Raw genomic sequence first — 17,935 nt, forward strand, 5'->3', positions numbered from 1 at the left:
ACTGCATAGGGGCCCTGAAGGGAGGAGGACTGCTCTGCAGCATGGGGCTGAGCCCCACCTTAAGGGGAGGTGGGAGAGGGGCTCTTAGCATTGGTGACTGCTTTGAGGACCCCCAGGGTGGAGGTTTGGGGGGCACAGCCCTGCTAGATAAAAACCTTGTCCCCCCTTTTCCTACAACCCCTCCCCACACGCTTGTTTCCTGCTGCTCCACGGAGATAATTAAATCTGCTATTTCGGCAGGTTCCGCATCCCCTGCCAGGCGGATCCGTAATCAGTGCCAGAGTGCCCGGGGCTCCCCCACCTGCACCCCCTCCCCGCCTCCCCACCGCCCACATCAGCCCTGCTCCGGGCATCTCATCCAGCCTCCCCCAGCCTGCTCCTTGCCTGGCTGCACCCTCAGGGATGGACACCCATGAGTACCCATGGGAGGAAAACACGCTTCTCTCTGGTATTGGTCTCATCCCCTCATCTCCAGGTGCCCCACACTGTCTCCTCTGCAGGGCTTGGCACCAGGGCTGGGGGGATCAGCCCCAGCTCCCTATCCATCTCTGTGTCTGACTTTATCATGGCACCCGGGGACGCTTTAAATAATTCACCAGCATGAGCTTCAGCACAGCTGCTGCCGCAAGCACCGGGTGCACGGAGACAGGCAGCGCCTGGGTGGCAGAGATAGCGGTGCGTCCCTGCCAGCACCCCGCATCATGCCCGAGCTGCCCCCTGCCTGATAGCACCTCCGGCTGCAGGGGAGGCACAGGCAGAAGTGGGACTTGGTGCAGGGATGCCCACATCCATCCCTGTGCCATGCTCCCAGCCTGGCCAGCACTTACTATCACCTGCTTCCTTCCCCCCAGCCTCCTGCGCAGGACCTACAATTGATTGCTGAGGGATCCTGTTGTTAAGCAGGCAGCTCTGGCTGTAAATTTGAATCAATAATTTAAGGGGGTAAAACTATTAATAGAACACTAAAATATCTGCCGTTGACTGAGGCAGGAAGGTTGGAGTGAAGGTCAGGTGACCAGGTGATATGGGACATGGCCTGCAGAGGGACAGCATGTGGCATGCAGTAGTGCAGCTGTGCATGGCCAGGTGATGCCCAGTGCTGGCATCCCGCACAGCACGAGCATCCCCCACCCGTGCTGGAAGCTCAGTGCTGTACTCAGTGTCACACCGCCAAGCAGCCTGGCCTCACCACCAAAACGCCAGGTCATGACCACAAATGGGAAGGGTTAATGGCTCTGAAAGCGGAGCCTCCCCCTGCTCCCTGACCGCTGTGTTTTACAGGCTGGAGCTATTAATGGGAAATGTTCCTATCAGCACAATTGATCCCCTTGTTTACAGCTCTGTAATCCTCACTCTGTTGACTCAGGAGCAAGGAGGAGGAAGGGGAGGAGATGGCATCCCCTCTGCCCTGCCTGCACCCCAACTCAGCCCAGGCTCTGCAGCACCCACTGGGTCACTGGAGATGGAGCAGCGTGAATGGGTGGGGGCACTGCAGCACAAGAGCATGGGGCCATGCAGAATCTTCCTGATGCCCGCCAGCTGCCTGGCACCTGGTGGTGAGCCCTGCACGGCAGCACCACTTTGTTCTCATTAGTGCGACGAGTGGAGCCGTCATGGTGAATTAGGGACCCTCCCGCCACGCAATGCTGCATCTGCTGTGCTGGCGGCAGAGAGTGTGGAATAGTGGCTGTGATGGGTGTTGTGGTCAAGGGACAGCTGCAAGTCTCATCCCATCCCTGCTGGGCTTGGATCCATGCAGAGTAACCCCAAGCCATGCTCCCCAGTCCATCCCCTTCCCCCAGCCTGGCTCTGGATAACCAGGGGTCCCTCATCACCCAGAGGTGCCCCATGTCTGTCCCCATCTGCCCCCCGCAATGGCACTCACAGTTTGGAAATCATTGCTGGAGCACTCCCTGCCTCCAAACATGCAGCGCACCAGCATCTCGCCCAGCTCCAGCTGGTGGCTCACGCGCTCCACGAACTCCACAAAGTCGAAGGGGCGGCTCTTCTCCTCCTCATTCAGGTCCAGCTTGTCCCGCAGGGCCGCCAGCACATCCTGCTCCATGCTCTCATGCATTAGGGGCTGGCCTGCTCCATCCAGCAGCCCCAACATCTCCCCTGCCCAGTACAGATCATGACCGGAGAGCCGTGAGAAGCGTGCAGGGTTGAGGTTGCAGAGCGTGACGGCGGGGAAGGTCTTGTTGCGTGACATCTCCTCCTCCAGCTGGGTGCTGTGTGGGTACTGGAAGTACAAGCCCACGCACTTGGTGTAGACATGGATGAGGAGGGCGAGCGAGCTGAGGAAGGCCAGCAGCCACAGCAGATTGCGGGCGGTGTAGCGGCGGTGCCGGAAGATGTGCTGGATGCCGTGCAGTGTGGAGCGCCGGGAGAACTCCTCCAGGCTCCATGGGCGCCGCTGCGGGACCACAGCATCATCCTTCAGCTGGGCACTATGCACCGGGAGCCTGGCAGGGCAGCCCTCCAGGTGAAGGGGTGCTGAGGACCAAGGGGGTGCCCAGGGGCGCAGAGGAGGCCCCCGAGACTCCTCCAGCCACATGCTGAGCTGTGAGCGCAATGGAGGAGTTGGAGTGCTGGGCAGCATAGTGCTGCGCCCTGACAAAGTGGAGAGAGCAGGAAGCTCTCTAAGTACTGAGACCACAGACGTACTTAATGATGGAGCCAGAGACTAAAGCAGCCCTGGAAACCATCGGCACTCCCCTGAGAGCCCAGCAATTAGCTCTGCTTCCTTCCCCCATCTCCGGGCACTTTGCACAGGCTCTGCAGGGAGGCACAGAGGTGCCTGGGTGGGGTTGCATCAACTCTGGAGTGAAGATGATGCACGGAAGTGCAGTGTTCCCCATGGAGGTAGCCCTCAGGAGCTCCAGCTCTTCCCCAGCCTCACCGGAGCAGAGCTCCAAGACATCAGGCTGCATCACCCAGTGCCACCCTTGTCACATCTTCTATACCTTCAGGCTCGGCCACAGCCTGTCCAAAGCCATAGGGGCCAGGATGCCCAGGAATGGGGCTGGTCTCTCTCCTGCAGCAGCTCAGCCCTGGCCTGGCACCCAGCAGCAGAACAGCCCTGTGAGTGGTGGGGTTCATGCTGGCTCAACCATGGCCCTGTGGTGCCGGCCCTGCCCGGCTGTGCTCCCATGGCCCGTGCTCCCCTGCACAGCTCTAAATCCATTAGCTTTGCATAATTAGATTTTTCTCAATTACCAGATTATGATAATTAACAGCTCATTTGGAGGAGGCAGTGCCTAATCCCGGCATCACGCCTGGCTCAGATCCAGCCCAGCTCACAAGGGCGCAGGGATGGCAGCGACATGGGCACGCGGCAGCACTGGGAGCTGTGCCGGGGCAGGCAGCCTACAGGATGCTCCAGCATCCCGTGTGCCAAAACCCAAAGTCTGCCCATCTGTGTGGACCAGCCAGCCTGGATAGAGAGATAGATGCTACAGGCAGAACAACCCCAAAAAAATGAGAGCCTACATGGGGACAGCATCTATTAGTGATGGTTCTAGAAGAGGCTGAGCACCCAGGTAGCTCCAGAGATGCAGAAAGCATCTTGCACCAGCTCCTGCATCCAGCTGCCAAGAGAAAACACAGGAGAGGTTTGCCTTGTGGGCTGGGCTGCAGCCATTAATGGGGGTTGTTAATGAACTTTCCAAGTCAATAATGTTGCCGAGGAAGGATGGGAGAGCAAAGTAGGGGGAGGTGGCAGCCAGGGAGGTACCAATCTTTATCATGGGAAGGCAGGGCAGTCAAGGCAATTACTGCCCATCAACAGAGCTTCATCCCTAGTAAAATAGTAGAACAAATATTGAGAGAAAAATGCTTCTGAGGACCTCGAGGGCAGGGGAATGGGGAGCAATAAAGATCTTCTCAGAGCTCACATAGAATAAATCTGCCCGGTCTGACTTGATTGCCTTTTTTGGGTAAAATTGCTAAATGAATCGATGGAGAGGAGACAAGAGGTGTGATATATCTGGTTTTTATTAAAGTGTTTGATGTAGCATCTCATGGAATCAGTTCCAGTTGGCAGGGATGGCCATCCCTCGCCCACAGGAGCAGGGGGACGGGGCAGCCCTACAGTGCAGGTGCACAGAGAGCGTGGTGGTATCAACTGCTGAATGTGCCAGTGCCCCTGCTGTCACCTGGGCTGCTCAGGGCAGGCTTCTTTCCCTGTGCTGGAGCAGTCCTCAGTTTGGGGGGAGCAGAGGAAGCTATTCAGTGAGGCACATCCAGTTCCAGGAGCAGCATCTGCCCGTCCTGCTATCTCCTCTCTCCTTGCAGCCTGCCTTCTCCCAGCGCCAGGCTCTTCCCCCTCCTCCCGCTGGTGCTAATCCCCTAATCTGTGCAAAGCAACAATTTCCTGCATGGCACGGTGTCTGCCTCTCACAGGCCCAGACAGCTGAGATCTGCATTTCTCCCCTTCTGAACGCCAGCTCCCTTATCAGCAGCAGGTATCGGGTGAGCCAGGCACCACCTACCTCCGATAAACCCATGTTTTATTGTGTCCCATTTCCATTTTATCTCCAAGCCAGCAATTATCGCCCATCTCACAACACGCTGTGCTGTGTGCAGGGTGCAGCAGGGAGAGCTCCTGTTTTGCAGGCAGCCCTGGACCACAGTGTCACATTGGAGGGGTCAGGGGCAGAAGTGATGCCATGGGGTGAAGCTCACTGCTCAACACCACCCCGTCCCTCTAGCTTTGTGCCATGGAGACAGCGATGGGTTTTCTCCCATGAGCCAGATGTGTTGCACAGAGCATAAACACCCGCACCAGTTGTTGTGCTCCTCGGTGTGAAGGCATCAGATGTCTGCGTTAAAACAAAGCTCTCCACTTAATTACTCAGGCTGATAATTCAGCACGTGGAGGCGGCTCTGGCTGAGAGCAGAGGGCTGGATCACAGCTGGGACTGGAGAGGCTTGGAGTGCACATTAATCCTGGCTCTCACAGCCCTGATTAACGGTGCTGGAAACCTGCCCACCCTGCTCAGCCATGGGGGAAAGCTCCATCCACAGCACCCCACTGCTGTCTCAGCAGAGGGGCCCCTTCACCCCTTGTGCTGGTGGCTGCTGACAAAAGATCTCAGCATCTTCAGAGGGACCACAGCAGCGCTGCATTGCCCAGGTGCACCCGCACCAAAAAACACCTCCTGCAACCTCACCTTGCACCAGGGTTGGTGGCTGGGCTGGAGGCTGCAGGCAGGCTGTGCCGTCCCCGTGGGACGCCAAGGGTTAAGCTGTCATGTATTCAAGGCCACGCGCTGGCCAGGAATTACACTTTTATCGGCACGCGGCGCTGCCTCCGCTTGAATTGGGACTGGGAACTCTATTTCCGAGCTCACCCAAATTATTCTCCAAGAGATAAAGCGCGGTGCAGAGCAGCGCCGGCACTTCATTAACATTCCCCAGCCCATTCAGCTTTAAACGAAGATTGCCTGCCTCGGAAAATGATAAAATTGAACATGTGAAGCAGGGCATTATGTTCCATCAGCCGATATTATTTCCCACGCAGGGGCCGAGCAGAGGCACAAACAGCTATTTATGCAGCGCCTGGCCGAGCCGCAGAGCAGGCAGGGGTGGGTGGTGGGTGCACCCTGCCCAGCCATGAGCATCAGAAGGTCTCCCTGATGTGTCCCTTGTAATTGGGCTTAGGTATCCTCAGGGCTGGTCCTGCTGCTCAGTGCATTGGGCCGTGGCACGTGGGTGAGGAAGGGGCTTAGCAGTGGAGATCCCAGCTCCCCAGTGTGACAAACTGGAGGCTTCCCAGCCTGCCACCCAAACCCAGGGGTAGTGGTGGCTGTGGCAAAGCCACCCTGAGGGAACAAACACCCCTGCGTCCCCTGCTAGGGCTGAGCAGAGAGGCTCCTGGGCCCGCAATTGGATTTTGCTCGGCCATGCTGAGCCTATCGATCTGGCAGTAATTAAAGTCGCTCCAAACCCTGACTCATATTCAACCTTGGGAGAAAGGAGATCCTTGGAGAAGCACTCTCTGCTCCCTACCTGCCAGCTCAGCACCCACTGTGGCTGTGCTGCAGGACAGCTCTGTGCCCATGGGGGGACCCCACCCCACTCCTCCTGCTCCCAGGGCTCTGCTCTAAGCCCTGCACATCTGGACCCTACATAACGAGCCCATGTAGCTGCCTTTAGGTCTCTAAGTCATCCTGTGCTACCTGCCCTGTCCCCCACCTCCCTCCCTTTTCAGTGCCAGGAGGCACTGGGGTGCTAGGGGTGCAAAGACGTAGCTGGGGAGGTGTGAGGGCAGGTAAGACCCAGCCAGTGTGTGCATGTGTGTGCGTGTGTGCGGGGCCCCCCTGCACGCCCAGCCCTGCTGCCAGCCCCACTGCTATTCCAGGCATCCACAGCAGGTCGGGACAGGCATCAAGGAGGGGTGGCTGCCATTCGCCGGGGGCCCCACCAACCCACTCAAAGCCCCCGCGAGAGCTCAGGGCCAGTGGGACTGGGGGCTTTGTCAGGGAGGGTGCGCAGTGCGGGGGTCCTGGGGGTGTAGAGCATCCCAGCGTGCACGGGCAGCCGGGCTTTGCGGCAGGAAGGTGGCTCCATCTGCAGGACACAGCCCCGCCGGGAGCCCCGAAGCCGTGTGAGCCCCGGACCCCACACCGGGAGCCGTCGGGGCTGCGGGAGGCGGGGCCGGACAGGGCTCCACCCCGGCCCCCGGCCTACATAGGGAGGACCCCTCACCCCCTAGAGCCTGCTTTGTCCCGGGGCCGGAGGACGGAGCGCGGTTGCGGCGGCGGAGGTAGAGGGGGAGGGTCGGAGGTGTGCGGTGAGTCCCCTGTGTCCGTCCCGTCTGTCCGCCCATGGGGACACGATGCTGCGGCAGCACTACGATCGGCTGCTGGCCCAACTGCAGTGCGCACAGCAGCTGCTGGAGCAGGACGGCCGGCTGGTGGAAGGTGGGTGTGTGGGGCATCATCGCGTGGAGCTCGTGGGGGACGCTGCGAGCGGCCTCCAGCTCGGTTCGACGCCCACTGCCCTTACCTGCAGACTTCATCCGCGTTGTGCACAGCTTTGAGGCCATGCGCCAGCAGTGCTGCCAGGTGGAGAAAGAGGGGCAGCATGCACGGGAGCAGCTGGCACGTTCTGAGGCCGAGCGGGAGGCGCTGGAGGTGAAGCTGAAACACGCCCGCAAACAGGTGGAGGTGGAGATGAAGAAGCGGCTCCGTGCAGAGGCTGAGCTGGAGAAGCAGGTCTGCTGGGCTGGCAGCTGGCACTCACCAGGGGTGCTGGGAGTGCTTGCCTCATGCCACCTTGTTTGGGTCGCAGGACCGCAGGGTGCAGCTGGTCTTTGAGCTGCTGCTGCAGGAGCCATGGGGCAGTGGGGAGCAGTGCTCCATTCTCCGTGCCCTGGCTGGATGGTGTCAGAGGTCAATCCTGGCAGCAGGCAGGAGGTGAGCGGGGCTGGGGGCACTGGGCAGGATTGGGGTCCCACAGCCATGCTGACACTGTGCTCTTTCTGCAGGTCACCTGTGGTGGATGAGTCGTGCCAGTCCCTCCTGTCTCACTCAGACATCAGCTATGACCACACTGAGGATGATGTGGTGAGGAGTGACCTGGGGGAGCCTCAGGGACTGCCCATGTCAGTGGGCAATTGGGTGCTGGGGTGCTGTTGGCCTGGCTGAGCCAAGAACCTCTTCTGCCTTTAGGATGTTGACATGACGGTGGTGCGGGCTCTGAAGCGCAAGGCCCAGGAGAGACAGGTATGGAGGAGGGATGCTGGGCATGGTATCTGCCATCCCTGCACAGAGGGCTGTGAGAAACCCAGCAGGGGGTTAATGTATTGCTGCTGGGCTGGGAGCGCCGTCTCTCAGCAAACCTCTGCAATCAATAGAAACTCCATTACGCTGTGCTGTGGCCCGGCCGGGCTCCTCAATAATTCATCCCCACGTGTGGGCATCCCGTGTGCTGCTCTGCATTGCAGCCCTGGCTTGGGCTCCTGATGCCAGGATCCTTCTGTGGCTGCTGTGGGGTTTGGAGACAGCCACCTTTTTCAGGGCTGAAACCACTGCATTGGGGTGTTTGATGGGCAGTCAGAGAGAGGTTCCCTCTCCTTTTCATCAATCCTTCTGTTCTGTTCCCAGCGCCTGTCACTGGCCCCTCAGGTTGGCCCTGCGGTTGTGGCGAAACGGCACCGTTCTTCTGTGGCACCCTCCAGCACTGTGAGTGGAGACCCTCAGGGCTGGGCAGTGGGCTGAGCGTGGCTGCAGCCAGGCACCTCCTCACTGCCCCCACCTCACAGGAGAGCATCCCCTTTGCACCACGTCCTGCTGAGGTCCTGGATTGTGCCCGCAGCCCATCACCTCCTGTGCTGTTGCCACGCCGCTGCTCACGCCAGGGACGTCGCAGCTCCACGCATGCAGGTCATGGTGGGGGGTAGTAGGGGGTGGCAGGCCTTGGGTGCAGGCGGGCTGCTTGTGTGGGGAAAGTGAGACTGGAACTGGAGTGCTTCCATTGCAGGGGAGGAGATCAGGTAGGGGATGCTTGTGTGGCACTGAGGTCCTCTGGGTGTGTTGTGTGCCTCCATCTCCACTGGGGGGCTGATGGGTTCCCAGGAAGCAGGGACCCTCCTGCATCCCTTGACTTTGGGATACTGTACTGCTTCTCTCTGCAGAGCTGACTACAGCACAGAGCACCAACAAGAACCAGGACAGCCGTGCTTTAGCACAGGAGAGCCAGGCTGAGGGTGGCTCTGTGGTGCAGCCAGCGCCGTGTCCCCCTCGCTCCCCTCCACCTTGCCTCCCATCCCCCCAGCACCACTTCTCCTCCAAAATGGTGCGTGCCGAGCACCCGCTCCTTTCATTGGGCCCTATGGTAAGGGGAGCCAGCATGGCCAAAGCAGTGCTGGGCCCTCACCCCATCTCCCCTCCCCAGGTCATCCGCATGGAGCCCTGTGGTGCCTGTGGCTCCCGCCTGCGCTTTGGAAGGGCTGCGCTCAGGTGCCGCCAGTGCCAACTGCTGCTGCACCCCAAGTGCCGGGAGCGCTGCCCCAGGCCCTGCACTGCTCAGCCTCGTCCACAGCCCTGGCCCCGAGAGGCGAGTGGGTGGCCATGTCCCTGGACACCATGGTTTGGGTGCTGAGTGGGCTCAGTGCTGACCTCCCTTCTTGTTGCTCCCTTCAGGGTGTGCTGGCTGACTTTGCCCCCCAGACCGCCCCGCTGGTCCCTGCGCTGGTGGTGCAGTGTGTGACTGAGGTGGAGACGCGAGGCCTGGCCGAGGTAGGGGATGTGGTGATATGGGGTGAGGCCGTGCTCCCCGCAGGCTGAGCTGCTCAACCTCCACAGGCCGGGCTGTACCGGGTGCCGGGAGCAGAGCCGCTGGTGCGAGAGTGGAAGCGACGGATGCTGCACGGCGGGGAGAGCCCGAGCGGCGTGTCTGACATCCACGTGGTGTGCGGTGTGCTCAAGGACTTCCTGCGGGGCCTCAAGGAGCCGCTGGTCACCTTCAGTCTGCACGCAGCCTTCCTGCAGGCTGCTGGTGAGTGGGGGGTTGGATGGGGCGGGGGCTGCTCTGCTGCCATAACACCCGCTGCCTCCACAGACATCCCCGATGAGGCTGCCTGCAGCACGGCCCTGCAGCACCTGGTGGGCAAGCTGCCTGCCGCCAACAGGGACACGCTGGCCTTCCTCATGCTGCACCTGCTCAGGTAAGGGCTGTGGGGCTCCAGCCCATCGCCCACATAGAGGTGGGTGCCCTACAGCCAAGCCCTGTGCCCACCCTGTCCCCTCGCAGGGTGTCACGCAGCCCTCACTGCAAGATGGACGTCCTCAACCTGTCCCGTGTCTTTGGCCCCACTCTGGTGGGGCACAGCTCCGCCAACCCCGCGCCACTCACCATCCTGGAGGACGCACCACGGCAGTGCAAGGTGAGCAGGACTCAGGCTGCAGGTGCTGCCACAGTGCTACCATCCCCTCCTCCAGCCTCCATTCTTCCCTCTGTGCAGGTGGTGGCTCGGCTCCTGGCGCTGCCATCTGACTTTTGGAGGGGCTTTGTGGGGTCAGAACAAGAGAAACCAGGGACAACACCAGAACCAAGCAGCAAATGTGGTGAGTGTGTGGGACTCTCACACCATAGCAGAGCTGGGGTGTGACCCCCTGACCCACCCTGTGTCCTGCAGAGCCACTGTTTCGCCCCATTTCCATCCCAGAGCTACTTGCAGGGCAGCTGAGCCCCACCAGGACGTGCTGCCTGCCTGATGCCCTGCGGAGCTGCGTGGGCACAGCCGCCCAGTCACAGTGAGTGCTGCTGGAGGGAGGCTGGGGGGGCCCACCTTGCACCCTGACTCATCTCCTGTGTTTCCCCGCAGGCAGAGGGCAGCCCCTGGGAAGGTGCGGTTCTTCCCCCCTCTAGTGTAGCCATGGCTCCCTGGGGTGGAGCTGGCACCCAAGTAATGAGGGGGAAGAGAAAGAGGAAGATGGCGTGGGCCTGTGGTGCTCAGCTTCCCTGTAGCTTTGGGTTAGTACAAAGATTATGCCCCATACTGGTGGTTGGTTTATATTAAATGTTTGCAGCAAAACTGGCCTTGGGTATAAGTGGTATTACAGCAGGATTGCTCCAGGGCTTGTGGGCAGGATTGTGTGGGGCTGGGGACTCAGTGGGCAAGAGCTGTGCTGAAAGCACTGGACACAGTGGTCCTCAGCATTCTGTTTCTGCAGGGGTAAGGCAGCCGCCATCACTCCTGGGCTGGGTAGGCAGGGAGGGAAAGGCAGGGCCCCCTGCAGCCCCTCTACTGAGGGGCCCCAGTAATCAGAGCAGCTGCTAGGGGCAGGACAGCCCCAGGACTTCCCACCTTCCTGGCCCCTTTTAACTCCTTCCTCCCCTCCAGCAGAGCTGCAGCGTGCAGCAAAGGTGTGCAAGGCTCTACTCGCAGCAGAACAGGTAGATGGGCAATGGCCCAGGCAGGGCTTGTTTTTTTTCCCCCCATCTGCCCCCTATAATGTAGCACAAGGAACAAGCAGTAAAGGAGAACTTAGGGGAAAAGGATCCTTGCACAACAGGGCAGCTGAGAAACCTTTGTCCATACTAAAACCCAGGGCAAATATGGAACACAGGAAAAACTTCCAAAGTGAGCAAGTACTTTGGCTCAGCTCCCCCTCAATGCAGGGGTGTTCACCAGAGGGCAAGGAAATTAGCACATCCAAGGCAGAGGCAAAACTGAAAGAGTTTAATGTGCTTAAAGTCAGGGAACAGCTAATCCCCACCCAGGACCGCAGCAGAACTGGCAAAGGAATGCACAAGGCTGGGAGCAAGGATTTGCTGCAAATCCATCCAGCTGGGGTGGTACGGGATGGATGGAGAATCCCTAATGCAGTGCCTGGTGGGAAGTGAGGCGTGATGTGCCCTCGGCAGCACGCGGGGCTTTAGCACAGAGCTGCATGACATGGAGGGAAGGCAGGGAGATAAGTGGATAAAGGGCAGCACCGCTTTCTGCTGCGTGCCAGGATCAGCAATGAGCTGCCTTCAATAAAAACAGGTTTTACAAGCCGCAGCAAGGCAGTAGATCTCTCTGCCCCCTGCACACAAGTGAGATGATCTCTCTTGTGCCTTGTAGCCATCACTGGTGCAAGGGCAGGCGTGCAGTGAGGCCCCCCATGTTGGCCCTCAGGAAGGCAGGGAGCCAGGGCCCTGATGCAACCTGTGCAGGTTACAGCCTGATGAGAACACGGCTTTGCCTCACACTGAGCCCTTGTGTGAAGGTGCTCCTGTGGGAGTGGGTACTTTCACAGCTACCTCCAGGGCCAGCTGTCCCATTCAGTGCTGTTAGGCCAGCCTGATTCTGCTGGCGTTGCCCCATGGTAGGCAGAAACCCAGCCCAGGTTGTTGCAATCACATTATTGAATCCTCCCACCAGGTTCACGCTGGGTGGGGTGTCCGGGCAGAACAGGCAAAGTCAAAGCTCCCCTAGGATGAGCCAACACCTTATGAGGAGCTGGAGCTGGGGCAGGGGTACTGAGTTTTCCAGGGCAAGGGCCATGATGGCAGTGCCCTTTGGTATGGCAGCACCCAGAGCTCAGGACCCAAAATGCTGCAGGGAGCAAGTGCTCTGCTCAGCCAGCAGCTGGAGTGAGGGCCCTGTGTAGTCTCAAAGCTTCACCCAAACCCCTGGGCTGCAAGAGAAGCAGCATGTGAGGCTGACAGCTCACCAGCTTTAATGTCTATCTGGAGCTGGCTTCAGGCACTTGCAAGGCTCCTGCACCTGGCCCTCTGGGGTGCTGGGAACCCCCCAGGAGGTGAAGCCCTATCTGGGGGCTGGCAGAGGCCATCCCACCCCAGCGAGCAGCTGTCTCACAGGATGATCTGGTTCTTGTAGCTGCGGCTCAGCTCCTTGTGAGGAAGGACGATGGAATTGAGAATAACAACCTCAGCAGGGATGGTGACACTGCAGCCTGTAGGGAGTGCGTGAGGCCTTTAAAAAGAGGGAGAGGACCCTGGCTCACATTGCAGGACCCAGTGTAGGGCTGGGACGAACTTACCCAGGATTGTGATGGAAGGTGTGAGACGGCCGTCACGGAAGAGTGTCTCGCTGTCGATTTTGGCATAGGGATCATTGGGGTTGGGGTCACTGGGTGTCCCTTCAACACGGGCCCAGCGCCCAATGGTGCTGTCCCAGCCCACGATGGTATTGAGGACGCAGGTGTGGTCCTGGAGTACAGTGGTGGATGAGAGGTGCAGCCGGGGGCTGAAGAGGAGACTACCCCTGTCCAAGGGCAAGCCCTACTTACATGCAGTGAGGCCCCATGCAGGATGATAGACTCACGTATGCGCACACCAGCTCCCACTGTCACTCCTTCCCCAATGGAGACATTGGGGCCTAGCTGTGAAGATGAGATTGTGATAAGGTTGGGGACAGTGGTGTCCTCAACCCCCCAGTCTCCCTGCACTCACCACTGCTGTGCTGTCCACAGAGGCTGTAGGATGGATGTACACATTCCCTGCAACACAAGGCAGCTATGTCATGGAAAACAGCTCAGATGAGCACCTGATTCTGAGCATAGATCTGCCTGTGGCTCCTGGCTGCATGGAGCAGCTCCCAGGGCTCTGGGGGATGTCAGTGGGGTACCTCGGATGATGGGGCCTCCAGGCTTGTTTTGAGCCAGCCTCTCTGGGTGGCTTTGGCTGTACTGGTTCAGGTAGAGGCGGCTGGCATAGATAGCAGAGCTGGAGGAGGAAAAGCAGAAGATTGTTATTGCCTCTCTGGTGCCTCCAGGACAGAGGAGAGTCTGAATTCAGTACCTGCCATCCCACCCCCCCACCCACCAGGCTCTGTCTGGGCATCTGCCTCTCCCACGTCTGGCACAACTTACTCAAAGCTCCTGCTGCACCAGCCACAGCCCTTACCCAGCTGATTTGATCTGGCTCCAGAAGCCATCAGTTTTGTAGACGTAGAGTTTACCGCTCCCAGCCAGGGCTGTAAACACATCCTGCTCCAGCCGGATCACTTCAGCACGCTGCCAGCCATTGGAGCTCTCCTCTCTGCAAGCAAGAGGTCTCTTAGATCCCTGCCCCAGCAGGGGACCCTGGCAGACCCTCTTCCAATCTGGGGGCTCCTTCCTAAATGTGAACTCCTCTCCAGAGACACAGCCAGCCCTGCCAAGCCTACAGTTACTCTGCCAGCTGTAATAAGTTCTGTGCCAGAAGTGGATGGTGCAAGAGCTCCACCCAACCCAGGCTGGTGTAGGTGTGGAAGATCTTGTCCCCTAGCCCAGAGCCCTGCACAGCTGGACTGATGCTGGGTGGTAGCAGAGGTGACAGGCTGCTCATGCAGAGAGCTGGAAGGGGAAGCATGAGTGCTCCCAGTTGAAAAGCTTGCTCAGCCCCTTGTCCAGAGCTGTATGAGAATGGGATGGGAGGAGAGGAAGGGAAAGGGCGTCAGGAAGAGATGCATAGGACAGCCTTGCAGGGCTGCAGCAGGGAGAAAAGCATGCGTTACCGCTAGGCACAATCCAGCAGAGAGCAGCCATCGCAGACACAGAAGGACTGACTTACCCAAGGTAAGGGCAGCTGGTGCAGGACCAGGAAACAAGTGAGTGATGGCAAAGGAGGAAAGAAGATCAAGAAAGAATGGAGGATGAGTGTGCTGCTGCAGGCCTGGGAAGCAGTGGGGCGGGGTGGGAGGGACACAGGGCAGAAAGGGGCTCTCACAGCGCTAGCTCCTGCTGGTTCCTTTGGAAGACCTCGCCGATGTGCTGGAAGATGGCTGACGTGAACAGATAGATGCCACAGTTGATGATCTCACTGACAAACGTGCTGGGCTTCTCGACGTAGTGCTGGACCTGAGTGAAGAAGAGATGTGAGGGCCAGGGCAGAGCCTCAGCACCACGTTAACCGTTCTTTCTGCCCCTTCCTCTACCTCTTGCGTGTCCGCATTGGCCACGATGCAGCCGTAATTCAGAGCCTGCGTCCTGTTGGCCTGCAGAGCGGGGTGTATCAGTGCATGGGGAGCAGCAGGTGGGTGCGAGCAGAGCTCACAGCCTGAGCCTCATCCTACAGCTTCTGCCCAGCCCGTGCCACGGCTGCGCTGCTCCCCATCCCCGCCACGCACCGTGGTGCCCAGGATGACAAAGCTGTCCTTGTTCCCATGCCGCTGCCTGAAGTCCAGCATCTCCTGCAAGGGGAACTCGGAGCACACGTCCGCATTGAGGACGAAGAAGGTGTCGGCACCACCCGCCAGGATCTGGTCACGGAAGTGGTAGATGCCCCCACCCGTGCCCAGGGCCGCGTACTCCTGGAGGTACCTGTAAGGAGGGAGGGCTTAGGGATAGCTGTGCTTAGGGATAGGTGTGCTTAGGGATAGGTGTGCTTAGGGATAGCTGTGCTTAGGGATAGCTGTGCTCAGGGATAGCTGTGCTCAGGGATAGCTGTGCTTAGGGATAGCTGTGCTCAGGGATAGGTGTGCTCAGGGATAGCTGTGCTTAGGGATAGCTGTGCTTAGGGATAGGTGTGCTCAGGGATAGGTGTGCTTAGGGATAGGTGTGCTTAGGGATAGGTGTGCTTAGGGATAGGTGTGCTTAGGGACAGGTGAGAGGGGAAGGCAGGGCCACGGGGGGAACCCGGCATCGCACCCACCTGATGGGGATCCTGAATTCCTGCTGTGCCGCCGCCAGGAAGCGGCTGAGCGCCTCGTGGGGCTGGTAGAAGCCCATCAGCAGGATCTCCTTCAGGCCGGGCACCTGTGGGGACGCATTGGGATTGCAGCTCCCGCACGGCACCCGACCCGGTTCGGTTCGGTCCGGTCCCCTCGTACCTTGGCGCACGCCTCGATGTGATGCTGCACCATGGGCACACCGGCCACGGGGAACAGCGGCTTGGGCACCTCGAACGACAGCGGTCGGAAGCGGGTGCCTGCGGGGCACAGCGGGTCGGCGGGGCCGGGAACGGGCTGAGCGCCCCTATGGACCCGGCCACGTACTTACCCTTCTGCGGGCCCCCGATGAGGATCACGGCCTTGAGCGCCATGACGGCACGGCCGGGCCGCACCAACGCTTCCGGGACACATCAGCACGCTCCGCCGCAGCGTCACCGCCAGCACCGCCCCGCTGCGCTGCGCCCGCCGGCCGCCAGGGGGCGCTGTATCGCTGCCGCTATTGAGTTGAACCTTGAGCTGAACCCCCCCCCACGCTGTCCCACCCTCCCCACGCAGCCCCCTCCCATAGAGGCGCACAGACACGCTCGGGCTGCTCAGGGCTTTTATTGCTGCTCTGCACGGTGCTGCTTCAGCCCGCAGGGACAGCAGCCGCTCTGGGGCCTGGCAGGGAGGTGGGGGCACGGAGCAGGGGCGGCGCTTCTCCCCGCGGTCCATAAGTCCAGTCGCTGCAGTTGCCCCGTGCTGCCCAGGGGAGGCGATGGGGTCCGCGCGTGTGTGCGGGGGCGTGCTGTGCGTGGAGCGTGTGGGTCGGCAAGGCACATGGGTTGCACGTGGGATGGCGGGGGCCGCGGGGAGCGATCTGGGTCCTGGTGGCTACAAGCGGCTCTTCCTGCTCGGGGTGCCCCCAGGAGCACGAGCAGCGTGGGCCTGAGCAGCTGCAGAGCGTGCGTAGCCCGGGGAAGGCACCGGTGTGGGGCCCGGGCTGCAGCCCTATGGAGCAGGAGCAGAGCCGTGCTGCCGGCCCCTCTGCGCAGCACAGCGGAGCAGCCTCTGTGTTCAGCACTCCCGTGCAAAGCACGCTGACCGTGGGCATCCCCAGTCATGTCATGTCATCCCCCCCCAGTGTCATGACAGTGGGAGCCACGGGCTGCGGGTAAGGCACGTGGCTGGGCTGGGTGCTGCAGGGGCAGCCACGTTTTGGGGCCAGTCCCCCACTGACCGCGTGGCCCAGGCTGGCCGGCATGCTGGCAGATCTTCCACACCCCCATCTCCACCCCCGTCCCGTCCCCATCGCATTCTTCCCCCAACCCTCTGCCACATTCTCCATCCATCCCAGCATCTCCGCCTGACCCCGGCTGGGGCCCCATTTTCCATTAGCTCTCCTTTGACTGCACTGAAAGACTCCGCTCGTCTCTCTCCCTGTGCTGCCCTGCCGCCATCCCTGGCAGGTGGGGTCCGTGGGCTCATCCCGGCTCCTCGGCCGCCCTGTCCCGCGGCCCCTGGAATGTTCCTCTGGCTCCTCACCCCTCACGGTTACTGCGGCCCCGGTGGCTGGCCGCCCTGGTAGGAGCGGAGTAAGACCTTGTGCTTGGTGACAGCCTCACCGCGGCGCCGCTGATGCTCCACCAGGAACTCCTTGAGGCGGTTGGTGGTGAAGGTGAGAGTCTGGCGGCGCAGCTTCATCAGGTAGGCGTCCTGGAGCCAGGTGTTGGCGAAGCAGTCCTTCACGGTGGGGCGGCTCCTATAGAGGCTCAGTGTCAGAGACCACCCACCACTTCCACACCATCCCCAAGCTAAACACCAGCACTTCCCTCCGAGACCCCCTAGGGGTCCCCCTGGGTCTTCCCAAGCAGGGATGGGGTTTAGGAGTCACTCACCAGGGGTGGACGGTGAGGACCTTGCGGATGAAGAGGGCGGCGCTCTGCGAGACGTTGGGGTACAGCTTGAAGGCATCAAAGCGCCCTGCCAGGATGCGGTTCTCTGTCTCAATGGGGTCCAGTTCAAAGAATGGCGACCGTCCGCTCAGCCTGAGAGGGAGGAAGTGGCACGGGCTGGGCACAGTGGTGAGAGGGCACCGAGCACCCACCCACATCCCCGTGTGGGACAAACATCCAGCTGGAAACAGTCTGTAGGGCTACAGCAACCCCCACCCCCAATCCAGCCTGGCGGCCCTGCGTGGGGATTGCTCCATCTCAGATGCTCACCCCCAAACCCCTTTCTCTTACATGATGTAGGTGAGGACACCAACACCCCAAACATCCGCAGCGGAGCCCACCGGGTCGCCTTTCACCACTTCTGGTGCTGCAGACACAGTGAGAAGCTCTGTCATATGCACAGCAGCCAAGCCCAGTACCCACAGCACCCTGAACACCCACAGCCAAGACAGCACCACCAACACCCCACCTCTTCTTCCTCCAGCATCCCTTGCTAGCACCCTAACACAACCCAGCATCATGTACCCCAAATGCCCCACAGACACCCAAATGCACCCACTGAGCCCAACAGTCCCCTCCAGATACCCCCAGCATCCCAACCACTACTCAGCTTCCCCAGGCCCTGTGCATGGGCACAGCATGCCCCACTCACACATGTACTCCAGTGTGCCCACACGTCGCCCCAGCTGCCGCAGCACCAGGGGGTTGTAGGTCTGGGCACTGCCAAAATCAATGATCTTGAGAGCGTTTGTGCCCGAGACCACAACATTGTCAGGCTTGATGTCAAGGTGCACAATACGGCGGCCATGCAGGTACTCGAGGCCCTGCAGCAGCTGCAGGACGTAGCTCACCACGTCGTCCTCTGAGTAGCGAAACCTGGGGATAGGAG

The 17,935-nt window shown here is 60.3% G+C and overlaps 3 protein-coding genes across 14 annotated transcripts in view; 1 reads left to right on the plus strand and 2 right to left on the minus strand.

The window, feature by feature from the left end:
• The first annotated feature begins 6,440 nt into the window (after window positions 1–6,440).
• Window positions 6,441–10,546, plus strand: LOC107317009 (rac GTPase-activating protein 1-like). Of its 2 annotated transcripts, none has more exons than XM_015869196.3 (16): window positions 6,441–6,926; window positions 7,018–7,220; window positions 7,297–7,421; window positions 7,493–7,571; window positions 7,677–7,730; window positions 8,112–8,189; window positions 8,270–8,390; window positions 8,642–8,802; window positions 8,902–9,063; window positions 9,150–9,245; window positions 9,312–9,504; window positions 9,568–9,673; window positions 9,760–9,892; window positions 9,971–10,073; window positions 10,145–10,262; window positions 10,334–10,546. In XM_015869196.3, exons 1-16 carry the CDS (start codon window positions 6,842–6,844, stop codon window positions 10,380–10,382), a joined length of 1,866 nt encoding a protein of 621 aa, XP_015724682.1. In that variant the 5' UTR covers window positions 6,441–6,841; the 3' UTR covers window positions 10,383–10,546. The 2 variants fall into 2 exon arrangements, 1 of the variants encoding a protein (XP_015724682.1); XR_014948239.1 differs by having other exon boundaries at window positions 6,463–6,926; window positions 8,902–9,067.
• Window positions 10,547–11,169: 623 nt separating this feature from the next.
• On the minus strand, window positions 11,170–15,524 carry GMPPA (GDP-mannose pyrophosphorylase A). 3 transcript variants are annotated; one of them, XM_015869197.2, is made up of 13 exons: window positions 15,441–15,524; window positions 15,272–15,369; window positions 15,094–15,197; window positions 14,570–14,762; window positions 14,378–14,437; window positions 14,170–14,300; window positions 14,014–14,028; window positions 13,366–13,500; window positions 13,088–13,185; window positions 12,913–12,959; window positions 12,750–12,842; window positions 12,501–12,669; window positions 11,170–12,413 (listed from the first exon to the last, which is right to left on the minus strand). In XM_015869197.2, exons 1-13 carry the CDS (start codon window positions 15,481–15,483, stop codon window positions 12,313–12,315), a joined length of 1,287 nt encoding a protein of 428 aa, XP_015724683.1. In that variant the 5' UTR covers window positions 15,484–15,524; the 3' UTR covers window positions 11,170–12,312. The 3 variants fall into 3 exon arrangements, with proteins under 3 accessions (XP_015724683.1, XP_015724684.1, XP_085409234.1); XM_015869198.2 differs by lacking the exon at window positions 14,014–14,028; XM_085553108.1 differs by lacking the exons at window positions 13,366–13,500; window positions 14,014–14,028.
• A 175-nt stretch (window positions 15,525–15,699) lies between these two features.
• SPEG (striated muscle enriched protein kinase) overlaps window positions 15,700–17,935 on the minus strand; it is a 30,794-nt gene continuing 28,558 nt past the window's right edge. For all 9 annotated transcript variants that reach the window (XM_015869132.3, XM_085553056.1, XM_085553055.1 and 6 more), the window contains 4 exons: window positions 17,699–17,922; window positions 17,338–17,413; window positions 16,990–17,139; window positions 15,700–16,853 (listed from right to left, as the gene is read on the minus strand). In XM_015869132.3, the coding sequence (XP_015724618.1) occupies window positions 16,646–16,853; window positions 16,990–17,139; window positions 17,338–17,413; window positions 17,699–17,922 (658 nt within the window). In that variant the 3' untranslated portion in view covers window positions 15,700–16,645. The remainder of the gene's footprint in view (window positions 16,854–16,989; window positions 17,140–17,337; window positions 17,414–17,698; window positions 17,923–17,935) is intronic.

This window comes from Coturnix japonica, chromosome 7, assembly GCF_054131305.1.
Source record: "Coturnix japonica strain WE chromosome 7, WE-NBRP24, whole genome shotgun sequence".
Classification (NCBI taxonomy): Eukaryota; Metazoa; Chordata; class Aves; order Galliformes; family Phasianidae; genus Coturnix; species Coturnix japonica.